The sequence below is a fragment of the Jaculus jaculus genome, chromosome 4, assembly GCF_020740685.1.
Source record: "Jaculus jaculus isolate mJacJac1 chromosome 4, mJacJac1.mat.Y.cur, whole genome shotgun sequence".
Lineage (NCBI taxonomy): Eukaryota > Metazoa > Chordata > Mammalia > Rodentia > Dipodidae > Jaculus > Jaculus jaculus.
In genome coordinates this window covers 115,076,763-115,097,470 of record NC_059105.1, presented here as the reverse complement: position 1 = coordinate 115,097,470, position 20,708 = coordinate 115,076,763, and the positions used below count along the sequence as shown (strand labels likewise).

The following is a 20,708-nucleotide window of genomic DNA, read 5'->3' as shown; positions in this document are numbered from 1 at the left end:
AATCTGAAGTGACTCTCTGCACCTGCATCAGCTCTCTGACTCTACCTCCAGTGAGGCCTCTCTGAACTCTATAGCCTCTTTAACTCTTGTATAACTACACTATCACACACACACACACACACACACACACATATGTATGTATGTATTTATGTATCATATATGTATGGAAAGAGTAATGAATCATCTAAGAGTTAATGTTAATAATAAAGAATGGAATAAAAGAATCTATGATTGCCAATGACCATGCTATCAAAGGAAATCAATATTATGTTGTAAATTGAAGCAATCAAAACTGATGCTACTTGTGAACTTATTGTTAATCAATTCTGACATGGTGGAGTCACCAACATGCCATCTGTGCTTCTGACAATGTGCACTAGCAGCAGCTACTCTTGCCATTCATCAAAGCCCTATCATCATGGCCTAATGTCATCCCTAAAGGCCCCATGTCCCAATCCCATCCCCTTATGAATCTGGATGGAAGCACATGGATTTGGGGGACAGAAACATTCAAGCATACTGCTACTCTTTGTAGCGCCTCGGCTCTTCATCACCTTATCTTTCATTACTAATATTACTTCCCCAGAAAAATAGGTGCTGAGTGTAAGAGACACACAAAGCCAGCCTCATACTAATGAGTTCAATGCCACAGTCAGGAAGAAGGGAGGCTGATGCTAGAGGGAAGAGCAGGTACTGGCAGCAAGAGCTTGGACCATGTTTGGGTTCCGTACTTATGACCTAGGAGCCCAGAGCCAGTACACCACCCACGTGCTGTTGAGAAAACCTCAGCCAGAGTTCCCGGTCTATGCATACACAAAACGCTTGTTGCAGTTCCAGAAAAGAGTTGGGATAGTGATTAAAGACATCTATATTAGGACTCAGGTTCCCTGGCTCTGCACCAATATTTTCTCCTCACATTATTTTGCATGTCTCTCTTTCCTTACTGGTCAAGGGAGGAGATGCCAGTATCTCTCCAAGGAGCAGCTGACAGGCTCACATGAGACAGTGGAGTACAGTCAGTATCACAGAACAGCTGCCATTATTCAGTGTTTCTTTCATTCTCAAGGAAGCATAGCTAAAGAGAGAGGGAAAGAAGTTTCTTTGGGGTTCTTACTTAAACCTTGGTCCTGAAAGAATACATGCCCGTATCTGCACCTGGACAGACAACCAGCCTGCATATGCTTACAGGACTCTAGAGTAACTGTGACTGTCCATCCCTATAGAAGTTAGTTTAGCATTTCCTCTTGAGAGACAGAGACAGGGAAGAATGAGAGCATCTTTATTCCTTTCTGACCTTTTTCTTTTTTATTTTATTTATTTATTTATTTATTTATTTATTTTTTGCTTTAAGCATACTGAGTACACAAGAGGAGATACATGAGCCGGGAGAGTCCTTGAGTGAGGAGCTAGATTCAAAGCCCAGAGCTCACAATTTTGAAAGCCTCATGTGGCATGTGCTTGTAATGCCAATGCGGGAGCGGTAGAGAGGCGGTGGCTAATCTAGCGTATGTGGCCAGCAAGAGACCCGGTCTCAAAAAAAAAAAAGGCAAACGGTGCTTTATAAATGATATACAAATTGTACACACACACACACACACACGAGCTTTATGCACTCTGCCTATAAATAGCTGTATTAATTATTTTTCTATTGCTGTGATCAATAACCTGACAAGAGGCAATTTAAAGGAAGAGGTTTTATTTTAGCACACAGTTTAAAGACATAGTCCATCATGGCCAAGTTGATGGCAGGGGAACATGCAGCTAGGATTGCTCCTGACACCTCCATGGTTCAGGATACCAAGATAAATGCTGGTATCCAGCTGATTTTCTGTTTTGTTTTGTTTTGTTTTGTTTTTCACTAGTATTAAGTCCAGGAACCCAACCCATGGAATGGCACCATTCTCTGAGTGGGTCTTCCTGTTTTAAACTTCTCGGAAAACAATCCCCCAGACACACTAAATGTGCCTCATAAACATCCTAGATATTTATTAATCAGATCAAGTTAAGCAAAATTAACCATCCCAGTAACTGAAGCTATTATAGCATGGAGAGGAAGCAGGTGAAGCTTAGAAAAGACACAGAAATGGCAGCTCCTCTCCTCCAGTGATGGGAGCAAAGCCTTGGTGGTGAAACTGCCCCAGGGATTCTGTAAAACAACCAACAAGGCCTCACAGCGCAGAAGCTCAGGGTAGTGGGCGCACCAAGTGGCTCACCTGTGCCTTCAGTGTGCTGGCTTACAAAGCAGCTAGATTCTCAGCAAGTCACAGATGACCTGAGCTATCCCTGGGGCAGGTGGAAGGAGGTGCGATTTCAGTTCCCTTCTGAGTAAGGCAGGGAAGCATCACCAAGAACTAAGAAGTCAATGTGACAGGGAGGAGCTCTTCCAGGTGCTGGCCTCTGACATTTACATGCAGGGATGTAACACCGGGGCATTTTTAGATTGATATCAATAGGTAACATATAGGAAAGTAACAAAGAGCTTTATGAAAAGAGATGATAAGGAAAAAGAAGAAAAGGAAGAGAAAGAGAAGAAGGAACAAAATTGAGTCACATTGTTAGTCACAAAGTAATCCACAGATTAGTATCTTTGTGCAGGTACAATTCTTACAATGCCATAACATGGTGGAAGGAGACCCAGAGGCTGGCACTGAGGGTGGGCATGATATCATCTCACCAACGTGCACAAGACGATCCCACTGTCTGTGGTCTGAGGATGCGGGAAGAATAAAGCTGAGTCATAAAGGTGAGGTCAGGTGGCATCTCCACCACCTCTGGTAAATCAGAAATGCAAAGGACTTGGAGCCAGTTCCTCACAGACACAGGACACAGGGGACAGACACAGGAACACACATTTCCATACCACAGGATGAGATAGGGATCCCGTACCACAGGAGCTAGAGAGGCATCAGCGAGTCCAAGCCATGGGGTTTGAAATGGCATTTGAGTTCCAAGGACACAGTAGACAAGAGTGTGCCCCCAAGGCGAGAGCGGCCTTCTCCATGCTCTCCACATGCTGGGGGAGAAATGGGTCTTGCGTGGAGGACAGCCCCGGCCCCGGTGACTCACAGCTGACAGACGCTGTGTTACCCCCGGCTCCACCCATGCATGGTGATTGTAAGGGTATAGCATGGCCTCGTCAGGCCCAGAGGATAAGAGACATAAACTGTAAGGTGAAGGGGCTTTTCCTGGGCAGAGCAAGAAAAGTCTGGGCCAGAGACTGGCAGTGATGATAGGACAGACCAATCACACCAAGGAGTAGGTCATCATCCAAGTCTTTGAGGGGGTCCATGCTAAGTGGTTTCTCAAGTTCTTCTTAAATTCTACTGCTTACGCACTAAATGCAAAAGCATCTTTTCCCAACCTTTTAACTTCAATAGGCAGCAGCAGGGATAGCTACTTTTCCTTTGAATGGGTGTGCAGTATGAATTGAGCACTGACCTTGACCCCTGTCTACGTGCTCCTGGGCCACCACACTTTCTTCAACCTGTTGCTGATTGTATATTTTGCTGTCAAACAAACGATGTTGCCCAGCAAGCCAAGCCCTCTCCTTCAGCAAGATGTGAGCGAGGGAACCAGAGAACACAGTATGGTTCTGTCCAGGTGTCTTTCTCCAAATCTGAGACACTGGTACAGACACAGCCATGTTGGCACAGGGAGAGTATACAGAGATGTTTTTCATATAAGAAATGCAAACACAGAAGTTAGCTCTCTTTCTGCCTCTAATGGTTGGCTTTACATAGGAATCTGTAACTCCTGTTACTCCGATGAGGTAGAGGTTTAAGAGATGGCCTTCTAGGCCTCTGGAGTTGGAGCTCCACCATGAAACAGCTGTGGGGGGCTCAAGCCTTCTCTGTGTCTCCAGTTCCTCATGGACACATATGCAGACAGCAGTGCTCATGTCAACAAGTTGACTATGGCAAGCGAACACAGTAGAGTCGTCCTGGCTTCAGAGAAGAATATCCAAGGGTAGTTCTGTTATTCAAAAGTACACTACGTGCTGCAGAGATGGCTTACCAATTGAGGCATTTGCCTGCAAAGCCTAACGACCTGGGTTCAGTTCTGCAGTAAAAGCCAGATGCACACAGTAGCACATGTGGCTGGAGTTTGCTGGCAGTGGCTGCAGGCCCTGTACTCCTATTCTCTGTCTCTCTTCTTTTTATCTCTCTCTGCCTGCAAATAAATAAGTAAATAAGCTTTTAAAAAAAAAAGTACACAAGAAGTCAGATTCAGCTGATGTCACTATGATCTGTGTCCTGAAATAAAAAGTGGGAAAGGAAATATTGCTTCCCACAGACCCTCACTGCTTGAGCCAGCCAGCCAGATACCCTGAGTTCTAACTCAAAAGGCATAACGTTTTCTTTCCCTTTCTTTCTCTCATTTGGATGTTGTAACCAGAAATCTTAAGCATGTTTGCCATGACACTTTAGGGCCCTTTTCCCCCAACAGTTTTGAAATTTATTTATTTATTTATTTATTTTTGATTTGTCAAGGTAGGGTCTCACTCTAGCCCAAGCTGACCTGGAATTCACTACGGAGTCTCAGGGTGGCCTCGAACTAGCAGCAATCCTCCTACCTCTGCCTCCGGAGTGCTGGGATTAAAGGCATGCGCCACCATGCCCAGCTAGCTTTAAACTCTTGATCCAGCTTTCTTGTGGGAAACCCCCATTCACTCTCCAAAGTCTTGTTCTGTACTTTCCTTAATGAAGTCTACTTTACCCTCCTCAAGTAAATAAATAAATAAAGCACACTAATACCATTGCTACATCATTAAATTTTTATTTTAGTACTTAAACATATAACATTAATTTGTTTATCACAAAAACTTCATAAGGTTCAAATGACAAAATTCAGTATTCCCAACTAGCGCCTGGCACCATACCAACCCCTAGTGCATGTTATTTGTAATGATCCATTGTCATTGTTTTATCATTCACTAATTATTCTCTGAGATGAGCTGGCATGCAGATAAGAAAGCAATACAATTTATTTGTTCAAAACTAAGTTTGTGGTTTTTCCTGGGCCCTAGCTGATGTGCAAGCAGTGGCTCACCTTAAGGGACATCTGTAGACAGAAGAGTTTTATTGTCTGATTTGGCAGCATGCTCTCATGAACACATCTATCCCTAATTCTTGAAGCTTCTGACTACATCACTTTATGTGGCACAAAGAACTTCTTCCCTGATGTGATATTAAGGGTAACTACTATGAAATGAGAAGATTTCCTGAATCTTGGTGGACAGGCCAAATCTAATGCCTTACAAGAAGAAAATCCAACTGAGACAAACTGTAAGGAATAAATGGGCATTGTTTTAAGCTGTTAAGAAAAATAAAAATTGTTCAAGAGTGAAGTTTTCTTCAAAAACTAAAACTCGGAACTTGGGAAACGGTTCAGTGGGTAAGAGTGCTTGCCTGGGTTTGATTCCCAGCACCCATGGAAAGAGCTGGGCATGGCCACCCATACTGGTGACCCACCCATGGTGGGAAAGAGAATGGCTGGTGACTCAGTGCTTGGCAGTCTGAACAAAAAATGGCAGCTGCAGGTTCAGAAAGAGACGCTCTGTCTCAAGGAAGCAACACAGAAGAGAGATAGAGGAAGCTGACATTCTCCTCTGGCCTCCACACATGTGCACACAGGGTTCATGCACATGTGCACATACATGTGCACACACCATATGCATACACCCCACACATACTATGCACACATGCCAAAAATGAACACAAGTTAAAGATAACGCTATTGAGAATATATCAGCTTACAATAGCCCATGAACACAAGCCAAACAGAGGTCTATTCAGACCTCTGCACACTCCAACCCAGTAATAGGGACCCAAATCTCACGTCCTTATATCCACCCACACATCAAAGGTTTACACAAATAACCAGAGGAACAAAAACCCAGAGCATGGTTGGCACGCTGCAGACATTCAAGCCCACCATGAAGCCTCACGGTGCATTCGATTGGGGCAGAGCCTAACCACAGCTGGGCCCTAACTGGCTATGCTGCTAGTACTTGGCTTGGACCTAATTTCCACATGGGAAAACTGAACAGCGGCCAACACTTAAGCCTGCATGACCCAGCCAGTGCCCCAAAGCGTCTTCCATGGAACAGCCAAGTGGGTGAGGTGAGCCCATGTTTCAGTGAGGAAACAGGCACCAAGAAGTCTTGAGTATCACACACGTTTGTCATGGTGGAGCCACGCTCCAGGGGCCTAGAGGGCTAGCTGCCAGCTTCCAGGAACCAAGGAGTCCACATTACACCAACCACTAAAGGCAGAAGCAGGCTAACCTCTGAGAGCATCATGCTAAGTGAAGTAAGCCAGACAGAAGGATGAAACTTGCACCGTCTTACTTAGCTGGACAAGCTAAGAAAATCCAACCCACAGAGGGAAGAGGGGCTAGCTACCATGGAGAAGGGCAGTGGGGATGGGTTTGCTAAGTGTTTGTCAAAGGAGACAAGATGATGCCTCAGAGTATGAAGAAGCTCAAGGCCAGGGTGACTACAGAAAATAGTAATTGTGCTATTTTTTTTTTCAAGGTAGGGTCTCACTGTAGCTCAGGCTAACCTGGAATTCACTATGTTGTCTCAGGTGGCCTCGAACTCATGACGATCCTCCTACCTCTGCCTCCCGAGTGCAGGGGTTAAACGTGAGTGCCACCACGCCCGGCTTGTAACTGTGGAACTTTGAATGCATGTCCTCCATTGACTCTGATGTTAAAAGTAAACTTGTAACTTGGGTCTCCAGCTGCCAGGCTGTCGGAGGTGTCACTGGGGTGGGGGCAGATCTTGGAGTCTAGCCCTAAATTGTCACCAGGAGTGGGTCTGAGTTCCAACCCAAAAGTATGCAGAGAGGCCTGAGCTCTGGCGCTGCGTTTGCTGCCTTCATTTTTTGCTAGCTGTTTGGCTGTTTCTTTCGGCTTGGGGCATGGAAGCAGTTTATCTGTCATTGATGGAATTTCCCCCTGGATCTATAAGGTTGAAATAAACCCCTTCCTCCCATAAAAACTGTGTTTGGCTGGATGCTCATCCTGGCATTGTGGAACTGTCTACAACAGTAATGTCTGGTATGTTGAAAATTGCCGAAGGAATAGATTTTAAATGTTTTTACCATAAAAAGTATATGTTAGCTGGGCGTGGTGGCGCACGCCTTTAATCCCAGCACTCAGGAGGCAGAGGTAGGAGGATCGCCATGAGTTTGAGGCCACCCTGAGACTCTATAGTGAATTCCAGGTCAGCCTGAGCTAGAGTGAGACCCTACCTCGAAAAACCAAAACAAAACAAAACAAAAAATAAGTATATGTTAACTAACCATGCATAGGTTCATTACCCATTCCACAATGTATAAATATTTTAAAACATAATTTTGTATTCCATATATACTATTTTAGGTCCTTTTCTCAAATGTATGCATGTGTGGGATGCATATAAGCATGGGTGTTCATATGTGTGCATGGGCATGTGTGGAGCCCTGAGGTTGATGCCAGTTGCTCTTCATCTTATTTTCACTGAAACTGAAGGCCATAGATTCAGCTAGACTAGCTAGCCAGCACGCCTCAATGTTCCTGTGTCCTTTACCCCAAGCCTAGGATTATAGGTACATGCCACTATACTCAGCTTTCACAAGGGTGGTGGGGATATGAACTCAGGTCCTCATGCTTGTGTGGCAAGCACTTTACTGACCGAGCCATTCTCTCAGCTCCTTGTGTGTCAGTTTAAGAAAAAAATCCTCAAGGCTAACTCTCTTTGTGTCTGGGTTCAATGAAAGAAAATTTTTCATAAAAAAATTTGGAAGTCTAGTATATTAAATTTCTCCTTTGGGGGGATTTACCTCACACATTAGCATACTAAAAGCTTTGAGAAGTTATACAGTATTAAGAAATGGAATTGGTTCAGCTTTGTTTGAAATTATATTTCCTATTACTTCCAGAAGCTTTTTTTCCCTTTTTTCGAGTGATACATATTAATACCCTGGGCAACTCATCTTGGAAAATATTATTTGAATACCCAGAAGTTTGAGAACATCTTTTAAATGATCTTTTCATCTTACTCCTCATTACAAATCACCTTCCCTATAGCCTTTTTTGTAAATTCTGGATTTTTCAGGAAATGCTTGCTAAATGCAAGCAGGAGAAAAAGGCCAGACCAGGGGAAGTCTTGTGATTCAGAATGAGTAAGAAATATGCCCAGAAAAGCCTGGCACTGTGCCTGGTCACTGTTACGGTTGGCGGATAGGCTGGGTGGCTGGTATGCTTTCGAGGAAGCTGAAGTGCAGAGGAGGCACCCAGCTGAACCTTCCTAGAACAGCTTTCAGGGAGCAGACCCCCAGGTCAATCTGAACAGATGGAAGAAAAAGGTCTGGCCCAGCTGTCACCTGCTCATGGCATATTCTAATTTTAGAAAGGAGGGAAATAACCTGCAATCTTAGGTCCTGAGCCTACAACCCAATAGAATGCTAAACTCAAGCCAGCTCAGGGGAACAGCTCACTACTGTGAGTGGATTCCTTGGGTGAGAGTGGCTTGTTGACTTTCAGACTGAGACAAGGTCTGTTAATGACCATCTAAGCACCTCCAGTATCCCGTGATGTACTAATTCCTCTTGGAAACAGGAGGGTGTGGCAGACAATGTCCCTCCTTTCACCCTCTGTTTTCCACTTGCTGTCATCTTAGGGGGAATACATCAGCATCACTCTTCTCTCTAAGAACTAACTGTAACACGCCCCTCAGTGAGCTCAGGGTCTACAGCTGTCCCCACATTGGAGAGAGATACTGCAAGTAATACTTTGAGCTTGAACTATGATAGACTAAAAGCACCAGGTCCCCTTTTGAAGGGAACTTTCTCAAAACGAATTTGCCCTATCCTGAAATCGCATGAGCTTCTCCAGACCAAGCAGGCATCACCTGAGATACTAAAGTTGTTATGCTGGGGGAGACTGAACCTCCCCCCACCCCGACAAAGTCATATTTTGTTTGTCTGAAAGTAACTAAATACTTTGGGTGCTTATTCAAAAACTATTAAGAATGACAAAACATAAGACTGGAGAGATGACTCAGCCATTAGGCGTGTTTCCTGTGCAAGCATGAGGGCTTGAGGGGACCTATAACTTCCCAAGTTTGAATCTCCAGAACCCACGTAATGAGCCAGCGTGGCCACGCACGCCTATCAGCCCAGTCCTGCCGGGGAGCAGAGACCTGGGACTCACCAGAGCTCATGGGGGGAAAAACCAGCAAGCTTAGGGATCGGTAAGAGATCTGGCTCAAAAAGGAAAGGGCAGAGGGGCTGGAGACATGGCTTAGCAGTTAAGGCACTTGCCTGTGAAGCCTAAGGACCCAGGATCAACTCTCCAGGTCCCACGTAAGCCAGATGCAGAAGGTGACACAGGTGTGCAAGGTTGCACATGTGCACAAGGGAGTGCAAACACCTAGAGTTTGATTACAGTGGCTGGAGGCCCTGGCATGCCAATTCTCTCTCTGTGTCTCATTCTCTTGCATAAAAAAGGCTAGTTTATTGGGCTTGCGTCAAAAAAGCAAAAAGGTAGAATGATGGAGCAGGACAGCAGACATTCCACTGGAGGAGGAGGAGATGGAGGAGGAAGATAAGACAGCAAAGGCAGAACCATGGACCAGACAAAAACCCTTCTTTGTTTCTACGTGTATCCCGCGTTGAAGCCCTACACCAGGAAAAGGATTTTACCTGATCGTGATGCAACATTTCTCACTGCTTCCCACTGAACAGCGGTGACAGGCTAAGCCCCCGGGCCGGCTAAGAGTCCCACACCTCCTGAGAGGCCCTGGCATTTGCTTGACTCCCAGTCCCTGTCTTTGCTGATTCTTAACAAATAGCAGAACCATCTCTGCGTTTCAAACCTGATCTGCCTTTCATTGTCTGATTTAAAGAGAAAGTTAAAATCATAAAAACACAAATATCAGAACCCTAAATCCACAGGATTGGCATAAGCTGAGGCACCGCAGCCCAAATATATTGCCGGAAATGCCTCAAGAGACTCCAGAATTTTGCTTCAAGCCAATTCAGAAAGTCGTGGGCAAAATGTTTCCTTTCTGGGTGCCCTTCTGTAGTTTTCACACATGTGGATTTTAATGAAAATACAATCCGCTCAATATGTAACTCATTTTCCCTCTACCAGTCAAAATATTTACAAAGCACTTGGTTCATGAGTAGCCTTTTATTACTGACAAAAGTTTGAAGTTCTCAGATTCAAACTCCACTCGCAGCACACATATGCAAGCTCTCTGGTACACCACCTAAGACTGTGGTCAAGGCAGGTCATTGCTGGTGTACAGTCAGGGTACAGACAAGACCATGATCAGGGCTGATCAGTCACATTCAATGAAGGTAGTTTTGGGGGAGCATCGGTTTGGATACTCACTGAGCTGGCCCATCACCATGAATGACCTTGAATTTACAGGAAGCTTCCATTGGTCAAAACAATTTTTGAGCTGTACCTTATAAAGACTGTCTAAATAGTAGCCTCCTTTGTGAGCATCTTAAATGGTGGCACATTGTCCTCTGAGAATAGATTAGCTTTCAGCAAATAATCTGAAGTTATTTGAAGTCAAATGGTGGGCCAGAAATATGATACACCTTTGGCCTCAGTTCTGGGCTGGGCAGTGGGGACTTACCTAGTGAGAGTTAAGTCAATATATTTTATTATATGCATTTTGAGTATCTTTATCAATAATGTATTTTCTACATGGTAACAACTCATATGCACCAAGTTGGTTTTAGTCTAAAAGCAGCTGCCTTTTATAAAACACAATGTTGAGAAACTAAGCTTTCAAATAAGCCACAGGTAAAACAAGCCTGTGATAGCAAGAGAAAGAGTCTAAGTAAAGGCCAACAGCACAGTCCAACGTGTTCTTTTAGAGGGAGCAAATGGGCACCAAGCCTAAATGGTGACATGCCAAAGAAACCTGCCACAGTGTTTGAGGGACAAGGCAAAGCTCTACAAAAAAGAAGTGTACAAAACAAACTGACAGACTAGAAACACAATTTCCTTACTTTATTTTAACCAAGAAATTTCCCTCCCCCCTTCCTTTTTTTATTCTTTTGTTTCTTTCTTTTTTCTTTGAAGGTCTCATGTAGCCTAATCTGGCCTCCCAAGAGCTAGGATAACAGGTATGTAGTAACCCATCTGGTTTATGTGCTGCTGGGGTTTGAACCCAGGGCCTCATGCATGCCAGGCAAGCAATCTGCCAGCAGAACTATGTCCCCAGCAAGTGATACAACAAAGTTGGGAAGTTCTGAAATTCCCACGGTCCCCTTCTAGATGAGATAATCTAATGTTGGTATCTGACAAAGTCAAGGATGGTACTATGACAGTGGTGGTCCTTTCCCCTTGACTGTAAGGCACTTGCCCAACTTCCTGCTCTCCACTGTGAGTGGGCAGGCATATGGGCAGGGAAATTGCATAAGAGGGACAGAAAGATGCCATGCTGGCATCGTGGGTGATGGTTTGAGGAGAATGAAATCAAGGCTTGGGTGTTTCTGTCTGTCTCAGAAGCTGCATTTTCTGTGAACTAGAACTGCAAATGAACACATTCACCTCATCCACAGAAGACCAACACAGGGTACGTGGAGAGCTCTGGGACCCAAAGACAGCTCTTGGAGGTTTAAAGGACAGGCCTTCATCCACAACCTGCCTCTTAGTTTATTTTATTATTATTATTTTGGTTTATCAAGGTAGCTCAGGCTGACCTGGTATTCATGATGTAGTCTAAAGCTGGCCTCAAGCTCATGGCGATCCGCCTACCTCTGTCTCCTGAATGCTGGGATTAAAGGTGTGCACCACCATGTCTGGCCCACAACCTGCTTCTTATAGCCTGGCCTGCCATGGCTTATCCACACAGCCTGCCCCACACAACAAGCCACACCACAGCCTGCCCCACGAGGCCTGCTACCCTGCAGCTGACCAGTACAGTAGCTAGAATCTGTAGGTAGCCTTCTCATGGAGCCCAGAACTGCTCGCTATAGAGGACCTACACTATCCCCTCTCTCTGCTTTTTTCCTTTATAGTAAAACCTTCTCTGTTTATGTTGTGTTTCGGTGTCCCTTTCCCTCACCTTATTTAAGGCATCTGTGGTTCCCATGTTCATGTCCATGTTCCACAAACGGAGAAAGGATGAACTGAGTGGTAGAGCAATTGTCTAATATACACAAGGCCCTGAATCTAATCCCCAACACCACAAGAAATAAATAAAGTCATAGGACCTAGAATAATTTAAACCATTTTGAAAGGGAGAAAAGTAGTTCTACAGTGTTTGACTTATCATGCCAGGGCAGTGTGCTTGAAATTCAGGCATATGTCATCATGACTACCTCAGAAATATAATTTTTTAATGGGTAAAAACAAAGATAGCTTTCTCCAGCTAAAGAAATGGCTCAACAGTTAAGGTGATCGACTGAAAGCCTAGGGGCCCAAGTTCACCTCCCCAGTACCCATATAAAGGCAGATGCACAAGGTGGCACATGCATCAGGAGTTCATTTTCAGCAGCTAGATGCCCTTGTGTGCCCATTGTCTCTCTCTCAACCTCTCTCTCAACCTCTCTCTCAAACAAATAAACAATGCATTTTTAAAAGATAGCTTTTTCAACAAATGATGCTGGAACAATAGTTGATTCAAAATGTTGAATAATATTGCCCTAAATTTTACATCTCATACCTCATATAAATATCATACCACCAACTCAAAGTGGATCATGGACTTAACTATGAATTTAAAACTAAAACTTTTAGAACACACATATAGTAGAAATCCTTGCAACCTGCACTAGTGAAGTTCTTAGACTTGGCACCAAAGGCACCTTCTAAAGAAGCTGCAAAAATAATAAACTGTACTTCATGAAATTTCCAACCCTGGCTTTCTGAAAAGACCTTATCAAAAAGATGAAAGGAGGGCTGGACAGATGGCTTGGTGGTTAAGAGCTTGCCTGTGAAGCCTAAGGACCCCGGTTCGAGGCTCGGTTCCCCAGGTCCCACGTTAGCCAGATGCACAAGAGAGCACATGCGTCTGGAGTTCATTTTCAATGGCTGGAATCCCTGGCACGCCCATTCCCCCCCCCACGCCTCTTTCTCTGTCTGTAGCTCTCAAATAAATAAATAAAATTTTAAAAAAAGATGAAAGGACAAGCTATAGGCTAAGAGAAACAATTTGCCAATCACATACGTGATAGAAGATGTGTATCTGGATATAGAAAGGGCACAGAAAATGAAACAATAAAGAAGGAAACAATTCAATTAGAAAAGACATAAGCAGATATTTTACCCCAAAAGGGATGCGCAGATGAACATATGGAAGAAAAAGACATCTACAGCATTAGCTATTAGGAAAAATCAATTAAATATCCTAAAAATGCAGCTGGGAAGATGGCTTAGTAGCTAAGGCACTTGCCTGTGAAGCCTATGGCCCAGGTTTGATTCCCCAGTACCCACATAAAGCCAGAAGCACAAAAACACACATGCATCTGGCGTTCATTTGCAGTGGCGGGAGGCCCTGGCACACCCATATTCTCCCTCTCACTCTCTCTCTCGCTCTTGCTGTCTCTTCACCTTCCTCTCTTTCCTTCAAATAAATAAATTTTTTTTTTAAATCCTAAAATAGGGCTGGAGGAATGGCTTAGTAGTTAAGGCACCTACCTGCAAAACCTAATGCTCCAGGTTCAATTCCCCAGAGCCCATATATAGCCTGATGTACAAGGTGGTGCATGTTTCTGAAGTTCATTTGCAGTAGCTAAAGGTCCTGGCACAACCACTTCTCTCACTGCTTGCAAATAAAAAATAAAAATATTTCTTAATCTTAAAATGGGTTGGAGAGATTCCTTACTGGTTATGGTGCTTGCCTCAAAGTCTTTGATTACCCAGTACCCATGTAAGCCAGATGTACAAGGTGGCACATGCATCTGAAGTTTGTTTACAGTGGCTAGAGACCCTGGCATGCCCATTCTCTCTTACTCTATCTGCCTCTTTATTTCTCTCTAAAATAAATAAATAAATCAATAATCCTAAAATGTGTGTAAGGGGCTGAAGATATGGCTTAGCAGTTAAGGCATTTGCCTGCAGAGCCAAAGGATTCAGGTTCAATTCCCCAAGACTCAAGTAAGCCAGATACACAAGGGGGTGCACGCATCTGGAGTTTTATTTGCAGTGGCTGGAAACCCTGGTGTATCCATTCTCAATCTCTCTCTCTCCCTCTTCCCTTTTGTCTCTCTTAAATAAATAAGTAAATAAGTAAATAACTTTAAACAAAAATTTTTAAACATAGGTGAAGTACAAAATAGTGTTAACGTCAGACGATGCCAGTTCACTCTCACACTGCTGATGTGAACACAGAATGGCAGCCCCACTCTGGAACAGTGGACACAGGTCATTAGAAAGTAAGTATGCTGCTGTGGTTTGGCTCCACCATATTCCCAAGAGGTCCACATGATGATGAAGGCCTGGCCGTCAGTATGGTGCTGCTGGGACCTGGTGGGACATTTCAGAGGTGAGGCCTAGTCAGAGATATGTGTAAGTCTGTTTCCTGAGTAAGGCTGTGAATTGCACCCATCACCATCAACTTGGGGATACTGTGCTATAATTATGTATGCTGTCACTATTAGAGAAAAGTCTGTGGAGGGGATAGAGGATCTCTCTGTATTACTTCTCAGACATCAAACAGCAAAATAAACTACTAGTGTTTTGTGTTACAAATGATCAATGATTTTCATTTTTCTGAGGCATGGACATGTTTTCATTTGGAATAATCAATGGATTGGATTAGACAGAAGATAAAGGTTCAGAGTGGAGGTTACATTGTGATAAGAGAAGGTGATAAGCATAGTATATACATTTATCCAGACATCAGCAGATATTATACCCCTAGGGCTCATGACTACGCCTGTTTTAAGTCTTCAGTTTCAGGGATGTATTCCCTCCCATGGAGCAGGCCCCCAGTCCAATTGGAGGGCAGTTGGTTTCCACCATGATAGATGTGCCACTATTGCACCATTAGTTCATTTGGCCTGGATGGCCAATTATAAGGCTTGCAGTGTCCACTGTTGAGTATCTTCACTGGTAATATCGCTTTCTCCCATTGAACTACATGTATACACTATGCTTATCAAACTTTCCAGGAAGTACTTCTCTTAATATTCATACCCTTATATTAATGCTACTCTCACTTTGGGTAGAGAATCATCTCTTTTCAGATGCCAATGACCTTGGGATGACTCAGAAGGTATCATAGTGCTGGAAAGAAGTGACTGGAGTCCTGAGAAACATTTCGATCACACCTTCCAAGGTTCAGGGTCCAATGCAGAAGAGGAATGTAAGAGCCAAAGGAAGGGTAGGACTCCTTACAACATGCTACCTCCACCCATAAAATGGCCTGGATATCCATGACCTTATAATGTCTGACACTACCTACACAAGACCATCATAAGAGGAGGAAAAGATCATGACATCAAAATAAAAGAGAGACTTATGGAGATGGAGAGGAGATATGATGGAGAATGGAATTTCAAAGGGGAAAATGGGGGGTAGGGAGGGTATTACCATGGGATTTGTTTTATAATCATGGAAAATGTTAATAAAAATTGAGAAAAAAAAAGAGAAGGTGACTCCAGTCAGGTGAAACACCAGTCCTTCTCCTTGCCCATGACCTTTCCCTTAGGCGCTGTTACTTTAATAGAGCAGAGAGCACTTTCTGGTAGAATGGTACGATGTCATCGGTGGGTCATAAAAGGGGTTTCAGAACCAAGGGAGCCAGTTGAGCTCTAATGCTTGGCTACTGTACTCACAGTTGTGAGGCTGTGCTCTACATTGTGTAAGACAGTTTCGAGGGCCCAGATCTTGACAGAGCCCTCCAGGCACTCGCTCGAGGTGAGTGTCCCCCATTGCTACACTAGGCTAGACGTCAGATCCTGAGCTGTGTTCCTTTAAAGAGTCCAAGGGATGAGAAGGGATCACCTGAGAGTCTCTGGGTGAACAAGCAGTGATGCAGGAGTGAAAACAGGTTTGGGATTTGGGGAAAGAGAAAATAAGAGGGAATGTAGGCAAAAGTCCAAATGAAGTAAAAAGGGAGTGGAGAGGACCAAGAGGAAACTTGCCACCAGGGATTGCCTTAAGAAGGAAAAAGTTCACAGAGACAATGTTGTGGGTCTCACTGACTATATTTTTCAATCAGACTTAGTTGCCCATGAATTTATAGTGGTTCATAGAAATACGTAAGTTGGGATGATAAGAATAAGTAAGGTCATCCAGCCTTACTCTCCTGGAAACATGACAAGTTCACCAGCCATTCCTCACCCGAGTACTCATCAGACAGTATTTCTAGGCCCAAATCAACAGTGTTCCAGTCATAATCAAGGAACAAACCCCTAGTCGAGTTCAGGAATCACTTTGTCATCTGAAAATCATGTGAATTATAAACCTTCCTTCATAGATTATAAGGACTGAGATGATTCTTAGTGCATACATAAACACCTTACAATCTAATAAGTGGTCAATAACTGTTACCTACTATTATTGTAGCTTTAATTATTATTGTGTTTTATAATAGGCCACTTAAGTAAAACAAATAACCTGTTTGGAAATCAGGTTGAATTCCTTACTTTTTTGGGATTCAGAGGGGAAAAATATTTCCTTTAAAATCTACCTAGGTTGCTTCGGACACTGCTCCAACTCCTTAGAGCAAACAGAAGGACAGTTGGAAGAAGCAGTGCTCATGGGAGAGATGGCAGGTGTGTGTGGGCCTTGGCTCCTTTGCACTTCTCCTCCTGAATGAAGAATGAGGGAACAGACTGTCCCCCTGCCCTGCCCTGCGCTCCCTCATGCCCCAACTCTTCCAAAACGAGTTCTACAGGGGCATGAGAAGGAGTGCCCTGGGGACCCAAGTGGTCACTTTCTTGTCTACTTTTGTAGGTATGGCAGACAAAAACCGGGAGAACTCATTAGTCACCGTAGTGTTCTCTACCAGGCTGAAAGATCCAAGAACAGGGGCACGGGAAGCCCACTCTCAGGACCTCAAGTGTCCTCAAATTCCTCAAGGTAACTATGAAGAGAGGAGCACAGTGCCGCTCAGGTGGTTCCCCCCCACGGTAACCCAGGGTCCTGTCTCCCCACAGAGCTGCAAGGCCGCAGGCGTCAGGCCTCACCTTCTGCCACTCCAGTGGTTGTCCCTGAGCCAAAAGCAAAGAGGAAGAGGGGCCAGGTGAAACGTAAATTGGCAGGTATGAATTATGCCTCTCTTTTCTTACCCCTGCAGGAAAGGCCAGGTACAGCTGAGTATCCACTGCTCACCTAGTCCTCATGAAGTAGGGTCTAGAGTTCAGAGTAGCTGCCAGGAAGTCAGGAGTCCCAGGGGGATCCATCTGTGCTCACTGGGACCTTTTCTCCCACAGCTGCCCAGGAGAAAAGCCCTACAGCCTCGAGCGCAGCCAACACACAAGCTGCCTCTGAGAGGCCAAAGAAAAGGGCCAAATGGAGTGTCACCCATACTGAAGAGACAAAAATCTGCTTGTCCAGAAAGAGATCCAGCTACCGAGCAGAAGACCTTGAAGCCTTTTATCGACTTCTGGGTAGGTTTTCTGAATGGAGGAAATGCTCAGTGTCCTTCAAAGCTGAGGAGACAACAGCGGTTCAGTCCTCCCCCCAGGGCTGAGGAATGCTCCAGTGACACGGACACAGGGTCCCATGGTTCTACACAGGTGGGGGGTGTTCTTTGCCAAGTTGGAGAGAAGGAAGAATGATCACCACTGGAGATTGAAGGACTGACTCTGCCCACAGACCCAATTCAGGGCTCCCACCAGTCAAAACATCAAGACATTGAGGGTTTAGGGAGACGAACCAGCAGGCTGCATTCTTGTTGTGCAAGCATGAAGACCCACATAAAATGCCAATGTGAGGGGGCACAGGGAATCTCTGGGGTTGCTGGTTAGCCAGTCTAACCAAATTAGCAAACCTTAGGTTCAGCAAGAGACCTAGCCTCAAAGAATAGAGTGGAGAGGGATAGTGAACACCCCCCATTATCCTCTAGTTTCCACACATATCAGCACATGTGTGCACACAGACACCCCCCACACATACACAAACATGCACACATACCACACACACAGTAAACAGAAACATATTAGAGATTGATGGTGAAAGAAAACTTGACACTTTGTAGATGCTACAACCAAAAGCCACAAAACAACTCATACATCAATGTGTTCATCTCAACTATTGATAAGTGCATAGAAGGAGAGGCTAGAGCACCTAGAGATAGATGTGAATGAGTAAGGGCAGGAGAGCATTATGAAAAAAAATGCCACAGAAGATCTATGTGATCTCCGGCCTAGAGCTACACTGCTCAGGATAGCATTCAGTAACCACATGCAGATATATTTTAAGTGAATTCAATAGATTTTTTAAAGTTCCATTTCTTGGTCTCTTGGATTGCCTTTCTAATGTTAACAATCACAAATAGGTGAAGGACCATGTAGGGCAGGAGAATAATAGAGTATTTTCATAATCACATGAAGTTCTATTAGTCAATGCTCTTCTGAGAATCAGACAGACTAGGGATGACATCTGCTGTTCAAATGTCATTATCTTAGACACACAAAACCCCATATCCTCAAGTCTTCACCACAAAATGGTGACTTCATGGAACAACTCCACCAAAGATGAGTTCTTGTGGAGGAGGGAAAGCCACACATTACCTCACGAAGCTTAATACTCTTTCCCTGCACAGGGGTTCAGGCATCACAGAGTAGGGGAAGTTTGGCACGGTCACAACATGGAAAAGGGACAGGTGGTGGTGTCACAGAGTTGTAAGGCCACATCCAAACTTTTTACTTGAAGCAAATGTATTGAGCTTTGGGAACCAGGTTGGACCTCTTCAGTGAAGAAATATGTGACACTGCACCATTGGTCATGTTGATGAACCTATGTCAGCAAAAAACTGACAATCCAAACTTCAACAGGGGAGTGTTAGTGAAAGAACAGCGAAAACTCCTAATGCTTAGGCTCATAGCTTCCTGGAGAGAGGCAGGTGTCTCCCACTCAGAGAAAAGCTCAAGTGGAGGGGTCTGGATACTCTCTTTTCCCTCAAAGCTTCCCCTGCACAGGGAAGCCCATAGCTGCTAGCTCAGCCTCCCAAATGAAAGCTCTAAGCCATCATTACCCTTCCATCCTTTGCAGAGGATCCTGTCATCCAAGGCTTCTTGGAAGCTGACACATTCCTGAGAGTCACGGACAAGGTACTTATAACATCATGGGAGTATGGCTGTTGGATCTAGAGAGTCATAGGCTCCTGGGGCTATATAGAAAAGATCAGGTTTGTGTCAGGCCAACCCCATAAGAATCATATGCACGTATCTATAGTAATCTCAGTTCTATGCACTTATCAATAGTTGAGATGAACACAAGTTTGTATAAGAATCAGCTTTCAAGGGCAGAGAAAGGAGAAACACACTGTCCTTCCCTGCCTTCCATTTCCCATTGGTTCATGGGATTCAAGATTCACAGCAATTCTCCCTCTCAGTATTGTTACTTATATGGAAACTGGAATAGGAGGATCCCAGAACCCATTTAGATGGCCTGCCCTCGGTCCTTTGCTCTCCTCTTCTCACCAGCCCTCTGTCTCCCACAGTATCTCCTGTCAATGGTGGTGGAGTATTTTGGTCGCATCGGGCTGCCTGGACACCTCTATAATAGGATCCACTTCTTCCTCGCCCTGTGAGCACCTCCTTGGGCAACAGTTCTCAGTCTGTATACATGCCCCCACTGCTGTCAAGACCACGCTGTATGAGGAGTGATGCTTCTCAAGCACAGAGCAGTTGAGACCTGCAAGGCAGCCTGCACTATGGGGAGGAAGGAAAGGGCCCTAGAGTCATGAGCGCAGCTCGGAAGTGCCGTTACTCTCCAACTGAGGGAGCTGCCTGAAGGACAAAGCCACTGGGAAACAAAGATAGTTTTGGGCACTGTGTGGATCTTACCATGGACCCTACAGGCTCAAGGTCTAGGCTGCTCCCTTGCCTTCTGTACTCTACAGAGATGCCTTCCCCATATCCTGGGTTTGGATATGTCTGTCCTCCCTTGTAACCACCCCTGCCCATCCCACATGGGGCTGGGTATCATCAGAGACTTCTTGTTACAGTTACATCGCCTGCGACATGGAAGAAGATGACCCCTTAGCTAAGAGGTACATTTTTCCATTCTTACTGGGCATGGATCTTTGGCGTGACCTGTATAAAGACTTTCTAAAGCTGCAGAGCAAATTTGTTCAAGCCATGGACTACCGAGCTTGGGTCACACGCGAAATATGTGAGGAGGTGTGTCATGGTGACAACTGGGAAAATGGGGAGTGGGGGTACCAGGAGATGAGTCCCTTCAGGGCCTACCCCTGCATTCCCCTTTCAGATCCAGAGCCAGAACCCAGACCACTGGATCTGGAGTCGGGTGCGTAAGAGCGCCCCTTAGTTTCGCCAGGAACCTGTGAATGTGGAGTGGGTGCTGCAGGCAAGTTGGGGTCCTTCCTGACCAGGAGTTATTCCTGGCTGGTCCAACCCTTATTTCTATGTCCCTGAAGCCACACCCTGCCTGGACTAGGTGGATACAGGAGAAAACTCTGTTGTCTCCTTGGAATTTCTTCATGTACACAAACATAGCGAGGGCTCTGAGCACACTCCTGGGGTAAAGAAAGCATTTAAGTTCCAGTTCTGCAAATAACT

General features: G+C 44.8%; 1 protein-coding gene across 1 annotated transcript; it reads left to right on the top strand.

Annotated features, from left to right (window-relative positions):
• Positions 1-16,916: 16,916 nt before the first annotated feature.
• On the top strand, positions 16,917-20,457 carry LOC105945121 (speedy protein E4-like). The gene is made up of 7 exons (XM_012952476.2): positions 16,917-17,040; positions 17,118-17,222; positions 17,394-17,570; positions 19,177-19,235; positions 19,628-19,713; positions 20,135-20,309; positions 20,398-20,457. The coding sequence occupies exons 1-7, from the start codon at positions 16,917-16,919 to the stop codon at positions 20,455-20,457; spliced, it is 786 nt and encodes a 261-aa protein (XP_012807930.2).
• The last annotated feature ends 251 nt before the right edge of the window (positions 20,458-20,708 follow it).

Bases quoted from the DNA above. Each gene is read 5' to 3' on its own strand.
- LOC105945121 (XM_012952476.2), top strand. From the start codon at position 16,917: ATGGCAGACAAAAACCGGGAGAACTCATTAGTCACCGTAGTGTTCTCT. The intron at 17,041-17,117 runs GTAACTATGAAG...GTCTCCCCACAG, and splicing joins GTGTCCTCAAATTCCTCAAG to AGCTGCAAGGCCGCAGGCGT. The intron at 19,236-19,627 runs GTACTTATAACA...TGTCTCCCACAG, and splicing joins TCCTGAGAGTCACGGACAAG to TATCTCCTGTCAATGGTGGT.